This window comes from Scylla paramamosain, chromosome 10, assembly GCF_035594125.1.
Source record: "Scylla paramamosain isolate STU-SP2022 chromosome 10, ASM3559412v1, whole genome shotgun sequence".
Classification (NCBI taxonomy): domain Eukaryota; kingdom Metazoa; phylum Arthropoda; class Malacostraca; order Decapoda; family Portunidae; genus Scylla; species Scylla paramamosain.
In genome coordinates, this window is record NC_087160.1 from 18,652,806 (window position 1) to 18,667,675 (window position 14,870).

A 14,870-nucleotide genomic window follows, 5' to 3' on the forward strand; every position below is an offset into this window, starting at 1 on the left:
AACACACAAACATAATGTCAAGGCTTTTTTGTTCTTTATACCAAAAGAAGGACTTGTATTCACTTTCCCTGAAAATCTCTCATGCTCATTCCCCTCCTGTTTGTTTTGAAGAACACACTGCAGGCCACTTCATTCACACCGCCCAAACAATTCAGTAAAATGTGAATTTGGAGCAATAGCAATACCAGAACCAGGATGTCATTTAGATGCAACAAGAGTAGATAAAGACTAGAAGGATTCTGGAAGAGGGAACACACACACACACACACACACCTGTTGGACATAGCAAGGTGACTGTCCGTTCTTGTCAGTATCTGATGAGAATAGTGCATTGCTGTCCTTGACAAAGGTAACACCAAAAGAAGGCACGTTACTGCGGAAGGATACCGAAGGATGACGAAGGACATGAAAACGTTATGAAGGAGAGGGAAGAACAAAAGAAAAGGGGGTAAGAGCAGGAGAAAAAAAAAAGAAGGAGGAAGTTGGAGAAAGAAAAGAATTAAGAGAATAGAAAAGACAACGAAAAAGTAATATGCCTTGATTTAAACTCGCCAAAGCTATCCGGTGTTCCTTAATCGGTATACCTCATAACATGAATTATTTAAATCTGCAACATTCTATTGGCTTACTACAACTGACATAATGCAGGATGAAAACCATGTTCCTAAACAACGTAGCCTTTGTAATCCATTATAATCCATCCGAAGTGAAGCAGCTTTAGTCTTCTCTGCCGTGCCTTGGTCATCATTTCGATCCAGCCCTGTCTTCAAGTGGAAGGATAAGCACCAGCAATTAATTGGTACTATAAACGTCATTATGAAGCAGAATGACGCAACAGTACACTACAAGTAAACTATATACATTTAAATTTAGTAAAAAAAATAAATAAAAAATAAAAAGGAAAAGAAAGAGAAGGAAGGTGAGGAACACGAAAAAAAATCGAGGAAGGATGAGGCGCCGATAGCATGACAAACACGCACGCACACAGACTTCCTCAGCTGCTAACAATAATAACAAGGCGAAGGGAGACGGAGAGGCATTGGCTACGGCCGCGGGGTGCCCAGCCTCAGGTATGCACGGTGTCGGGGGCACTCTTGCACTGCACACACAAGGTTACGATACGTGGGTGTGTAGTAGGACTGATTTACTGCAGCTCTTGGTTAACTTACCTCGAGGTGTGCTATGTGGAAGGTGTTGGTGCTGGTGCTAGTGGTAGTGATCTGTGGTGCTGTGATTTGGTAGGTATGTTAGTGCCACGTTAGGGTGCCATGCCTTACCTTAACACTGAGGGTATTTTGGAAATTACTTTAGTGTACTAATTTCCAGACACAGACTACATTTATGGGCATTTTTTTTTTTTTTAAATCATGATCTACACAATGAAGTGCTTAATAATGAAGTTAATGAAATTAATTAATATAAACCTAACCTAGCCTAGTCCTTGGATGGAAATGCGAATGTTGTTTCAGTATCATCTATGTGTTATAATAATCTATAGTGATCTGTGGAAATACGGAAAAGAAAAAGAAAAGTAAATAATTAAAGGAAAAATGTCAAATAATAAGGGCAGGATAAGACCCTAGATAATGACAACACTGTGTGCTTCATTCTTCATCTTAATGTGATGTGAATTCATAGTGACAGAGGCCTTTGTGATTTTCAGAAAAATGACAATTTTTTCCTACATAATGAGAGTGCTTCCAGTATATGCAGCCTGTGGCTCAGCTCTAAATCACTCATACTGGTTGCAAGTCATTGTGTTTAAGTTGACTTTGCTCTTTTTAATGCAACACAATAGCAGTTCATCAGGTTTTTTTTTTTTTCTATAAGTAGATGACAAATACAAGACTGATTCCATATTTAGGTGCAGCAGACCTCAGCTTGATCATCCTATGCTGTTTATGGCTTCCAATGGCACAATATTCTGTACAAGGTGAGAGGATCAAATACCCATAGAACATGCAAGACAGTAAGAAGTTGTATCTCTCTCTCTCTCTCTCTCTCTCTCTCTCTCTCTCTCTCTCTCTCTCTCTCTCTCTCTCTCTCTCTCTCTCTCTCTCTCTCTCTCTCTCTCTCTCTCAGTTCCAGCTTTAGTACATGTTTTACCTCATTGATCCAGTATTTAATTTTATTTGAGATACTGGATTATATAAATAAGTAGACCAAGAGAAGTAAGAAAACAAAATTACCTATAATCATGGGCAGCTGTGAAAGCTAGTCAGTTCTTCTCAGAGTATGTAATTTCAAGATTTTGAAGTAAATAGAGAACTTGTCCCTTATATTTTCTGGTATTTATTGCAGAGATCATCCCTCAGTCCTCCTCTGCCTTTATGTTCACTTGTTATTGAGTTGGTTTAGTTTATGTTTGTGCATTCATGATCAAAAGTTAAGTAGAAATCAGCCACACTCACTGCCACTGTGTTTATTGCTTATCCTCACTCTTAAGTCCTCTGGTGTGCTAAGACTCAGTCAGTTGTCAAATTTGGTAAGATTATCTGCAGATCACAGGACTTGAAAGTAGAGGAGATTGCTAAATGCTGTGGCAGAAATTACAGTATATTACTCAAGTATAAGTATGATTGTACCACCATTCAATTCCTGCATTCCCATGGTAGTCATGCAGTACTTGCTGCTTGGTGAATTAATCTTTCTTTCACAGCCAGCCATAACTTGGAGATGAGTGTAAGTACGGTCTTGATGTGTTAATGGATTTATGAACTTTTCAGTTTTTGTAACTAGTTGAATTGATAAAATGTGTTACGGTGTTTTGTTTTGTGTCAGATAATGGAAATTAATATGAGATACCTTTTATATATATACTGAGTTAGCTCTGATGTGATCCCAATAACATAATTTTATACACTGTATGAATACAGTTGGTTTGTGTCCATATGTTCAAGTACATTGTAAGTTATATATGGTACTTTACAGTAAAACTATAACTGTAATAATATAGGTGTATTTATAAATTACTGTATCATGTATATACACTAGATTATTTACTGTTGGGACAAGATACCTGAGGTAGTTGAAACAGTGAGCGTGATGATCCAACAGGAGTGATGGTGCGACAAGACGATCCCAAGATGGGTCTGGGTGGGATGTGCGGGGTGACTGCACCCGGCACAGAGTCCCTCCCACACATGCTGCAGCCACCTGTGGGTGGTTCAGCCAATGGGGTTGCAGTGGAGATGCAGGTGAGTGACTTCAAGATGCTGCTCTTCAAGGCCTTTAGATGTCAAGGTTTGCACATCAGTAGTTTGTAGATTAAAGATAGTGAATTATCAGGGATGTTGATCATTTGTGATGTCTTTGTTCCACCTTCCTTGTTAATCACTGGGAACTCATTTCTGTAAAAAAATAAAGCATGTTTGTAGGAGATTTTATCAAGTGACTGTACAAGTTGATTATCATAGAGAAGGTTTCGACAGTGTACTTTGGTCTCTTCAGGAGTCCCTGTCCTCCCTGATGGCTGGTGAAGAGTCTGTCAACCAAGAGGAGCTTCTTTCCAGGTTCCGTACCATCATCAATGAAAACTTGCTATTAAAAGGTACTTAGATAAATAGTTGCAGTAAAGATGCATTTTTTATTGCTGACTTTCATATTAACTGTAATTACTCATTCTGAGATTAAAGGCAGAATTGTTTGTCATTCCCCAAAATACTCACTTTGGTCACCAACCTTTTCATCATTTTTGTCTTTCTATCCATTCAGATGATCATAGTAACAAAGTTTTCTTAAAAAGTTATAGAAATGTTGGTCTAGTCACAGTATGGATTGCAAAAAAAAAAAGTCTCCTTATGAGGTTACCTCACTAGAAGTCCACTTTTGCAGAAACCATTGCACAAAATAATCTGGCAATGAGACAACAGCTTGGGTTGTTTGTGAAATGGAGGCATCAGAATGAACAGCAGCACCAGGAACAGCGTCACCATGTTACTGAGCTATCACAGCAAGTTGCCTCTGTGCAGCAGGAGAATGCCACACTAAGAGCTCAACTTGCATGCACACAGGTAGGAAGGCAGCTTACTTCTGACATACAAAATATAAATGACTTAAATAAAATTGTACTGAAATTATAATTGAAGCAGTGGCTTGAGAGACTTGTTTAGGCTTTGAGTGCTCCAGGTTAGTGGCTCACAATTTTTTTGCAAAACTTGTCTTAGTTACCAGAGGAAGCACAACCACGTTTCAAGGAGTTGGACAACACAATAATTTTGCTAAACAGACGACTAGAAGTGGCTGAAAGAAACCTGCGGCAAGCACAGGAAGACAAGGAGAAGCTGATGGCTCAGCGCTCACGACTGGAGGGAGACATTACCCTTCTGAAAGTGTGTGGTTTTGAATTATTTCTTCATTTTGGTTAGATTTAGCTATTTAAGTAATGGCATTGTGAACTTCAATGGCATGATCAGTTATTGAATCACTTCATATTTACAATGCATTGCAGTATTTTTATATAAAAAATTATCAGTTTTAAATGTAACTCTAGATAAGAGAAATATAATGTATTGGCATCTTTGATTTTGGTACACAAGCTATTGAAATCTTTCAGTTATGGATATGAATTTCAAGTATACATTCTTTTCCTTCTTAACCTCCATTTATCAGGACTGTTTTGTTTTCAGTGTGATATAACCACATCCCGAAGTGAACAGGAACGCTTACAGTTAGAAAGGTTTGAGTTGCTAAGCACAGCAAATGAATTGAGACAGCAGCTTCGTCAGAGCAGGGAGGGAGCATCTGCCATAGCCAGAGTTGCAGAGTCCAGTCCCATTATCGGTATGTAAGACTATTGTATTTTGAGTTATTTGTGGTAATACAATGAGTGATCCTGTTTATTAGTGGTATGTTGATAGTGAGGCATCTCTGCTTTTTTGTCACTATTAAATAAGGTTTTGGTAATATTGAGATATTTTTTAAAACTGAATTTTTCACAGCAGAAAATGCAGGTCTCCTCAGTGCAGCAGATATTCAAAAGTTGCGAGATCAGCTACGTAAGGAACAGGACATTTCAGCAACTCTGCTTCAGGAGGTGCATGATACACGTAATCAGGTAGGAGCTATGGTACTCACTAAACATAAACACACACACACACACACACACACACACTCATAATTTCTTTAAAACCAAACAAGAATAGATTTTGTCATAAATTATAAGGAAGTTTAATTTTTGGGGAGAGATTCTTTCAAGGTAATTAAAAGTCTGTGTGCTAAGCTGTAGGTTGTTGGCTTCTTCCATCAGGTAGAGGGGCTGGAGAGGGATGCTCAGCGGGCCCAGGAGGCGGCAAACACCCAGCGTGAACTCTGCCGCAAATTGCAGTCCCAGATCAGTGCTGCAGCAGCTGTTCCTGACACACAGAGCAAGGTGGGTCTTTACCTACTTCAGACATTACTGTTTGCTGGGAAAACCCACATGCATTGAGTTAATGTTAGTGCAGACAATCTGGGTAAGTTTTGTTTTATGCTGAAGTCATTGTGTTCGCCCAGCAGGATGAACAGGTGTTGTTTTAATGAAATAGCAAAAAATAGTATTGCATGTAAGTTTTAGTCTTTCTAGACATAGAAATCTTCATCTTTGCAATGTACATTTCAGGATTCTGTTGATGCCATGGAAAAGAAGCGTCTTAAGGATGAGGCTGCCATGCTCCGAGAAGAAGTAAGGATAGTAGTAGTTTTACTTGTTGGTCCTCTGGCTGAAGTCCCTATTGTATTTACTTGAGGTATCTCTTTAAAACCAAACAAGAATACCTTTTGTCTTAGATTATCAGGAAGTTTCAATTTTGGTTAGAGGCACTTTCAAGATAATATACATCACCATACATCCACACCACCGCACATCTCCATACATCACTATAACCACAATATTCTGTGTATATTATGAAATTGTAAATTTACAGCCTGTAGGGATGTGGCAACACTTTTCGTTATCATGGTGGAAGGGTTAAAACATTGCCCCTGGTAGGGTTCTACAGGGCAGCAGCAGTTGTGTATAAATATAAAGTGATACTGGAGAACATTTATTTATTCAGAATGCTAATTGAGATTACATGTTCCAACAAGATTCTGCTATAGTATCAGAGTAAGATTAAAAAGAGGGAAGAGGTTAATTTGTTTCATCAAAAGTTAAACCTGTCATTTGGATCAGCTATCAAAATATGAGAAAAATAAGTATTTGACTTGAGAAATACAGAATACAGTTTCAAGTATAATTGATACAAAGATTAGGTGAAGTGGAAAGACTGATATTTGTCAATCAACAGGTGGATACGTTGGAGATAGCACTTGAGGCTGAAAGGAAAAAGAATAGTGAGGAGAGGTCATCTGTTGTCAGGGCACATAGTGAAGTGAACCGCCTCAAGAAGGAAATCCAGGACCTCAAGGAACGAACAGAGAGAGACAAACATAATGACCAGTATTATGAAGTAAAGGTAAGTGCTTTCATCATCCAAGTGAGTGATGTACAGAAAATACTCAGTGAAGCTACTTGGTACATAAGTATGTTAATGTCTTATAAAATCTCTTATTTCTTTAATCTTGTAATCAAAATGGAAAATGTAACAAGATCTAGTGATCTCATTGTGTGTGCATGTATGTGCAAACATAATATTGATATACACTTTCTCAGATAAAGTCTATAAGTGAAAAGCATGATGAGGCCACTGCTAAACTAATGTCCTATGAAGAATTATTAGCTACCAAGAATGATGAGATTTCCCGGATGAAGAAGGAGCTGGGTCAGGCCAAGGCAACTCTGGCTGAACGCACAAGTGAGAGTGAAACCATTGCCATCCTCAGAGCTCAGGTAAGGCTTGAGCAAGTCCTCTGTAGCACTTCAATCAATGACAGGTATTGGTACAAGGATAAATGACTTTGTAAATATTGTAAGCTTCTATTGATAAGCTGCTTGTACTCTTAATTATGATTTTCTATGTTGAAAATCATCCTCAGTAGTCAACTGATTTTAGATTGAACCCAAAAACTAATTAATACAATTCATGGGGATATGCTCAGAGGAAATTGTAAAAACTGCTTAATAATAATGCCAGTTTAGTAATGACTATCAAATGTCCATAGGTGGAGGTGTACCAAGGTGACTTCCGGGCTGAGAGGGAAGCACGGGAAGCCTTGGCTACTGACAGAGAGAAACTTCGTGATGAGCTTCGGCAGCTGCAGACAAGAAATACTCAACTTGTGGATGAGCTGGAAACTTATCAACGGAGGAATTTTAATCAAGGGTATATTTCATGATGGACATTTTGTTTGGTGTATAATACTGGTGTACCTGTGCTTCCATTTTGATCTCACAACTCAACAGGAGCAGAGGGCCAACAACCTTGCCTTCTTGTGTGTGTGTGTGTGTGTGTGTGTGTGTTGCTGTAGCTTATCAAAATGGTTTATGGCACACCCTGAAAGGTGATAAACAAGCAGCATAGAAAAAACTTGCAGTTGTTATTAGTTTTATATTTTTTTGTAGATTGGCATCTCTTAGCTTAGTGAAAACATGAAAATGTAATGAACAGTGTGAAAACATTCTATAAAATATAATTGTTGTGTGTTGTGTTGGCAACAGGCCAGGGCATGGATCCAGGGGTGCCTCTGAGGAGCGTTCAGGACTCTCAGCTGTGGCTGCGGCTGCATCAGCTGCACAACCTCTCTCAGCTGACTCATTATGGGAGAAGCTGTCCATCTCTTCAGATAAAAAGGTGTTTATACATAGAGTGAAAGAGCAAATACATGTTGTTTAATAGAGTGGGAATCAGGGGTCCAATTTAGTGCTTCAGTTTAAAGCTGAAAGAAATTATGTCATAATTTTACTTAAACTCCATATTCATTAGCTGTGTAGTTTAAAGGGAAATAAGGAAAATACAAGCATTAATTGATGTAAAATTATTAGTTTTGGAAGGTAGGTCAATAAATGAAATATACATAGAATTACTTATAAAACAGTGTACACAATGTTTTTCGACATTAATCATTGAGAGTCCTTCATTACTAAGTGATAAATGTACATTACAACAGGAAGAAGAGAAGAAGGAGGAGCAGCAGCTAGATGAAAACTTGTTCTACTGTCCAAAGTGCAATAAGTCCTTCACTCAGTACCGTCCACTGGAGGAGCATGTAAACCGCTGCCTTGATGAGGACTAGCAAGGCAGAAGGCCAATGGATGACCTGGGCAAGTGAGAGATTCAGTAGTGCAGCTAATGTGTTCTATTCAGTACATTGCAGAATACAGAAAATACTCAGACAGTATGATGATTTAAACACAACTACATCAGGATTACTTAAGGCATTTAATTGAGTGGCCCTGAACTCAGTAGCCTCTCAGCAGGGCAAGGTATTCTTCCCCATCCAGAGCAGTTTCAGGCCATCTTTGATTTCCTCTGTTATGTTCCTTATTGCATTGTATCAGTTCTGCTTGTTGCTTTAATCCATGGATGCATTACAGTGCGATGTTCAGCTTTTGTCATGGTAAGCTTTCCAGGTAAGAACCATATCACTGAAAATGGTTTTGTCATAACTTGAGTGACACTTGATTAATTAAATATATACAGTAAAAATAAGACTGGTGTAGTTTTCTGTATTAGAGTCAGAATACCTGTGAAAGAATGTTATGTTTGTGATCTGTTAGAGGCTTGGTGCTTCTATTAAGTGGCCACATCCTCCATGTTGTTGACCTTATTTATATAGTACGCACATTATTTATGCAGAATTTCTAGTCTCAAAGATTTTTGATGGAGTGTTTATTATTGAATTTGATATTTAATATATATGTATTTCTTTATGTTGTAATTAATTGCAGTTTCTTTGGAAACTTAAGTTTTAACCAGAAGAGATATTATTTGCACTTTCCCGTAGAATGACTAACAAGCATCTTATCAATTCATGCATTTCCTTAGATACACTAACTCACCTCCACGAAGTCTAAGTTTTCAGTGAAACGCTCACATCCTAATAGTTGTAAATTACAAGTGAATAAACATTATGGTGACAATGTTGTAAAAACTAGTGTGGATTTATTGTCTTTTTTATTTTTTTTTGTGTCTATCCATTGTTTTATTTTATATTATTTTAATGGTGAAGAATTAAATGGCAAACAGCAGTGTGTTGAGGTTCTTGAACTTAAAGAAATCTAAGAAGGGATACAAGTCCTGACATTGGAGTCAGTCATTATTTGAAGTAAAATTAATTAAGAAATCGTAAAATCTGGATCTCAGCCTTGTATATAGATAAATGTTCTCATATTTTCTTGTCTCTTTGCCACTGTTGGTGAGTTATCACCATATGAATAATACTTTTGAAATCTCATTGCTAATGAAAGGTTTTGATGGAAGAATCAAAGGAAGACAATTCTACAAAGGATTAATTTATTTATTAAAGATACGCTTTATACATCTTTATCGCCAAACTGGAATTCTATACATAACCTGAATATACAGAACTTTCAGCGTAAGGGAGGGTTGCCAAGAACGCGGGAACTAAAAGTTTGGAGGCACCTTGACACCAGCTTCCCCCGCCAGGTAGATCATCTCCTCTGCAAAAAAAAAAAAAAAAAAAAAAAAAAAAAAGTGCAAAAAGGCAAACATTAATTACAGAGAATATGTAAAATTCTAAAGTTAATGCTATAATCTGTCAGACTGATATCTTTTTGGAAACACTTAATTTCTCGTATCAAATGGCACACAGGAATGGAACAAGAATAAATAAATGAAATATACAATGAAAGATGAAATAATTACCAGACATTTGGTCAAATATCATCTACATCAATACCTTTTACTAAATTCCTATCCATTATTTCACTCTGTTAGGTACCTGGTCTAATCTACTGACGTTCTCTCACGGGGGTGGCCATCACAAAAGTCTTTGTTTTTGTTTTTATACCTCTCTCTCACACACTCCATTCCCCACAACTTTTCAGTCTGTCCTACTTTATCACAGGTCTTCCTCTCACATTCACGCCATCTGTCTATCCTTCTTTTTCTCTTTTATCTCCACATGACCATACCATGAGGGTGTTACCTGTTGCCACTGAATTTTTTTTCCACCTGGTCCCATTTCCTATTAATTTATTCATTTATTATCTACCGCCTTCATGTTATAATTAGTTACCTTCCCCTATCAATCAAAATTTCTTAGACATTCACTTAATTACTTCCACAATTTCTTGCTTTCAATTCCTCCTTTCACTGTTTTTAGTAACAGCAGCATATACAGAGCACATTTGCCACCTAGCATCCCAAGAAAATGTTCATTTAGCAACCTTATGAATTAGCTTCCACCTTCTAGAATAAAATAAATTCTCTAAAGTTCTTACGTTTATTATTCTTCAACTTTTCCTCAGCAAGTTGTGCATCTCTGATTGCTTGCTTCTTGGTCTCCTCTTCCCTGATGACAGCCTCCTTGGCTTTCAGACTGTTAAAGTGACTCCTCCCATACAGAATTCCAGTAACAAGCGCAGTCCAGCGACCAAACTGAAATGAACATGGATTGTGTTAAGCTTGCAATAGAATAGAGTACTGGGGAGCATCTCATAAGGCTAATTAAAAAGTGTAGTGGTCATCTGTCACAGAAGCACCTGATCAATATGGGAAGAAACATGGTTTGGTCCTCATGTGGCAATAATATAAGTTGAGTTGTATATACAATTAATTTTTATTGAAAATTGTGGTCTTCCCATGATAACCTATTATATAATGCCACTGAACATGTGTGGTGAGATCATGAGCCTCCCTGCCAGTCAGCCAAAATTACTTTATTGCCTTACTTGGCACCAGCAACCAAGCACAGCTTCAGGATTAAATAATCTACCCCAGAGACTTTAAAATATCCAACTATTGCCTAAACATGAAGCATTTAGGTGGTATATTTTAGCTAGTGTACCGACATATTCCTGAACTTTCTTGCTTGCCTCTATGACTGTATTTAAATATATATATATATATATATATATATATATATATGAAGCATAAGAATAGCCAAACATTTCAGTCTCTCAACCAATGGAATTTCATCCCCTTGGACACCAAGACAGATCCTCAAGTTTATTATGGAGATGGAATAAGGCATTTTTAATGGTTTTCAGGGTCATTGTCATCCTCTACACATCAAAATACACACAAAAAAAAAATTATTTCTGATCACAGCCCCCATTACTGGCTGAAAGCACCACAGTATCATCCCATAACCATTACTAGACTAGAGTTTTCAACATCATACAAGTGCTAACAGCAGCAACAATCCCAGCTCCCTTTGAAATGGATTATATTATGTTTAATAAAATTTACAAATTTATCATTACTGATATATGTTTGGAAAACCATTGCCATTTTAATTTTCAATACCATATCATTTCAGTGACAGATTTGTGGTGCTTTGGATTTTAATGAATACTCTTTCTCAGCAAAATTGCTTCCACAGGACATGATGAGATCTACAAGATTAACCAAGAGGATGTGGTTTACTGAAATAATACTCGGCCCACTTCCTACAAATAGCTTAGGTGGGTAAACTTCATGCAATATCCACTTGAATAACCCCCACAATGAATGAGGCGTTAACAGACAAGCCGTGTACACTGTATATGCAGTACAAGCCATCGGAACACATGAAAACTGCCTGACAAACCTGAAATCAATAGTAAAATTTCAGAAAACCTTATCATTTGATATAAAATTCCCAAACTTTGTTAATTTACCAGAATACTTGGAACAGCAGCAGGAACCTGGAAGATTGTGGCAAGAAGTACCAAAATTTGTGGAGCTGGAATTAAAATGAAACTGTATAAAATGCCTTGGCATCACCACCCATTCGCTGTTGTGTTAATCTTGTTAGGGATGGTATTACAATAACACTAGCGTTTTCATCTCGGGGGGGGAAGGTGAGGTAAGGTTTAGCTATATTGTTCATTAATTTAATTGCTAATCTGAAAAAAAAAGCGTCATTCTACCGAAATTTCTGAAAATTACCAGGCTAAGGATATTTCCACATTCCCCGGATTAAGTGCTTGGAATTTGCAAAAAGTTGTACAGAAAAGAGCAAAGATGTACTAAAGATTAAAACCTAAATCCAGTGGTATGTACCTTGGCATCACCACACACTTCTTGCTAAGTCTTGAATGCATTGAGCCCTCGTCTTGTACGTGACTTTAAGGGTTTATAACGAATACGACCCAATAATCACTCATCCCTTCCCCATCAGCTGACCACAAACTATACCGGTGACACCAACCGGCTACCTCTTATCTAATACAGCTTTCCACAGCACCCTTCTCCTTGCGCCAGACGGGCCAGCCAACCAGCCAGGCCACGACCAACCTATCTCGGGGCTGGTTTAGTCTATAGGCTGTGTGTATTTACCTTGATGAGAGGGGAAACACGGACAGGAGCACCAAGGGTCGCCATTTTGATCGGGGGAGTGGTGGTGGTGGGGAGACGGTGGACTGGGGAGAAGCAGACGATAAGTGGGGGAACTGGGAGCTGAGGATGGCGAGGATAAAATGTTAATATTGAAGGGATGTTCGTATTCCTATAAGGATTTCAATAATCTTCATGAATTTTGTTGTTAGAAAATTAAATGAATTGCATTTGCATGAATAATGAACTATGATTATATTTCTACCCTCTCTGAGATACTTAGCACAGTAGCTTTTGAACAGTGGAAGTGGTTCAGGTATATACTGGGTAGAAATTGAATCACATGCACAGGTAATAACATCCAAAGCAAATATGTAATATATGATGATATGCTGGACCATAATCTGAAACACAGCTTCTATGAAACACTTCTGCGCCGCACCTCCACTCCTCTCAAAAGTTGTACGATTTATTTATTTATTTTCTTTATTTCATTTTATTTATTTATTTATTTATTTATTTATTTATCTATTTTATTTTATTTTTTGTGTAAGGTTGTATGTTTGGTTACAGTGACAGATTAATAAGATTTCTACACTCTTGAGAATCCGGTTAATCCTCTCTATGGTCTTTGAAAATAATGTGGGAGCAAAGCTTTCTTGAACACGGGGCGAAATCAACACTCAGCTGATCCCGCTCTTTTTCTGTCACACAATATTTTGAGTCGGAAACCTCAATGTTGTACTACCTGTGTTCTCAAGTTGAATCATGCCCACCTTACGGACCATATTCATCAGGTTCAATAGAGCGAAGGAGAAATTACTGGGATTCTTAAGAGGATTTTCATATTCTTACCATAGTTTTAACAAAGGATTCTGCACCAAAAGGAAAACCACTCATTAGAACACATCTGTTTATCTCGCTGGTCCTTCAAAATGGATGTTATGAGTGAACAAAATGTTTAAGGACATGAACCTTTATTAGAGAACCAGAAATCTCCATACTGGTCCTTCACTTCTCGTAAGCAGGTGAATTAATAACATTTGAAAAACTGCAATATTTGATGTGATCCATTTATACAAAGGCCTGCCAGAGTGAATAGTGAGTGCTCAAGCCTCAAACTGTCCAAAATTTTGAGACAAGATTGGACAAATAATGGATAGACCAGCAGCTAAATTATAATCAGAGTAAGAATGTACATATTATAAATTGCACACCATTGCCATAGTCACACACACTGGAATATTTTTATATGGCACAAATCATCCATTGAATCTTTATGAGTATATACAAATATATTTATTGGTCTCTCCTACTTAATTAGGTCGCGATGCAAGGAATATATATATATATATATATATATATATATATATATATATATATATATATATATATATATATATATATATATATATATATATATATATTTTTTTTTTTTTTTTTTTTTTTTTTTTATTTATTTATTTTTTTTGTTACGCCCACCCCTCACTCCGGGCGGGCGTGTTATCCACACGGGCACGGGTCGAGAAACTAGAGCAGCGGGGCCTCAAATAAGCCACACTCTGAACGCCGGGACAAGGCACACACACACGAGGCCAGGGCACAAGGGAAAAACACGGGCACTATTTCCTAGGTTTATTGACAAATCCTCCGCAAGTACACTGCTTTACAAGTTCACAGGGGCACCACAAGTCTCCCAGGGCATGACAGGCACTCAACAGGGCACTCAATATATATATATATATATATATATATATATATATATATATATATATATATATATATATATATATATATATATATATATATATATATATATATATATATATATATATATATATATATATATATATATATATATATATATATATATATATATATATATATATATATATATATATATATATATATATATATATATACACACACACATATATTTATGCATCGATAATGACGCTGCATGGCAAAACTATTGGCAAATCACATCACTTTCATCCACATATTGCAATCGAGAGGAACTTGCTAGATAAGAGCAGTTATATACTGTAGGGTTGAGACGCAAAATTAATCATGATAAGTGCTAGCAGTCTTGTAGTACTAGTGGTAGTAGGAGTAGTAGTAATTCAGATCAGATGGGGAGCTGGTTAGTTCTGGGGAGGAGATTAGTAAACTTCTGAATGATTATTTTTTAACTGTCTTCACCCAGGAAAACATGCAGGATATGCCAGATAGTGAACAGGTGTTTAGAGCAGATGAGAATGAGAAGCTGACAGATATTTCCATAACTAGGGAGATAGTGGAACAGGAGATAGATAGGCTAAAAAAGTTCAAGTCACTAGGACCTGATGAAATATATCCCAGAGTACTTAAGGAATGTAAAGAGATTATTAGTGAGCCGTTAGTTTCTGTCTTTAGGAAATCACCGGAGTCGGGTGAGGTACCAGTAATGTGGAGGCAGGCTAATGTAGTACCCATCTTTAAGAAAGGAGATAAAACTTTAGCGTCTAATTA

General features: G+C 37.2%; 2 protein-coding genes across 2 annotated transcripts; one reads left to right on the forward strand and one right to left on the reverse strand.

Moving 5' to 3' along the window:
• The first annotated feature begins 717 nt into the window (after positions 1-717).
• Positions 718-9,009, forward strand: LOC135104290 (optineurin-like). The gene is made up of 15 exons (XM_064011507.1): positions 718-799; positions 1,865-1,933; positions 3,058-3,197; positions 3,451-3,550; positions 3,835-4,013; positions 4,167-4,331; positions 4,629-4,782; positions 4,941-5,056; positions 5,249-5,371; positions 5,600-5,662; positions 6,267-6,434; positions 6,632-6,808; positions 7,081-7,241; positions 7,577-7,709; positions 8,026-9,009. Exons 2-15 carry the CDS (start codon positions 1,912-1,914, stop codon positions 8,149-8,151), a joined length of 1,827 nt encoding a protein of 608 aa, XP_063867577.1. The 5' UTR covers positions 718-799; positions 1,865-1,911; the 3' UTR covers positions 8,152-9,009.
• A 352-nt stretch (positions 9,010-9,361) lies between these two features.
• On the reverse strand, positions 9,362-12,498 carry LOC135104291 (ATP synthase subunit e, mitochondrial-like). Its single transcript, XM_064011508.1, has 3 exons — positions 12,363-12,498; positions 10,322-10,478; positions 9,362-9,538 (listed from the first exon to the last, which is right to left on the reverse strand). Exons 1-3 carry the CDS (start codon positions 12,405-12,407, stop codon positions 9,483-9,485), a joined length of 258 nt encoding a protein of 85 aa, XP_063867578.1. The 5' UTR covers positions 12,408-12,498; the 3' UTR covers positions 9,362-9,482.
• Positions 12,499-14,870: the final 2,372 nt, after the last annotated feature.

Coding starts and splice junctions, on each gene's coding strand:
- LOC135104291 (XM_064011508.1), bottom strand. CDS start 12,407: ATGGCGACCCTTGGTGCTCCTGTCCGTGTTTCCCCTCTCATCAAG. Junction 10,479..12,362: donor GTGTTTCCCCTCTCATCAAG/GTAAATACACAC, acceptor TGTTCATTTCAG/TTTGGTCGCTGGACTGCGCT. Junction 9,539..10,321: donor AAAGTTGAAGAATAATAAAC/GTAAGAACTTTA, acceptor TTTTTTTTGCAG/AGGAGATGATCTACCTGGCG.
- LOC135104290 (XM_064011507.1), top strand. CDS start 1,912: ATGGCACAATATTCTGTACAAG. Junction 3,198..3,450: donor GGGTTGCAGTGGAGATGCAG/GTGAGTGACTTC, acceptor TGGTCTCTTCAG/GAGTCCCTGTCCTCCCTGAT. Junction 4,014..4,166: donor CTCAACTTGCATGCACACAG/GTAGGAAGGCAG, acceptor AACTTGTCTTAG/TTACCAGAGGAAGCACAACC.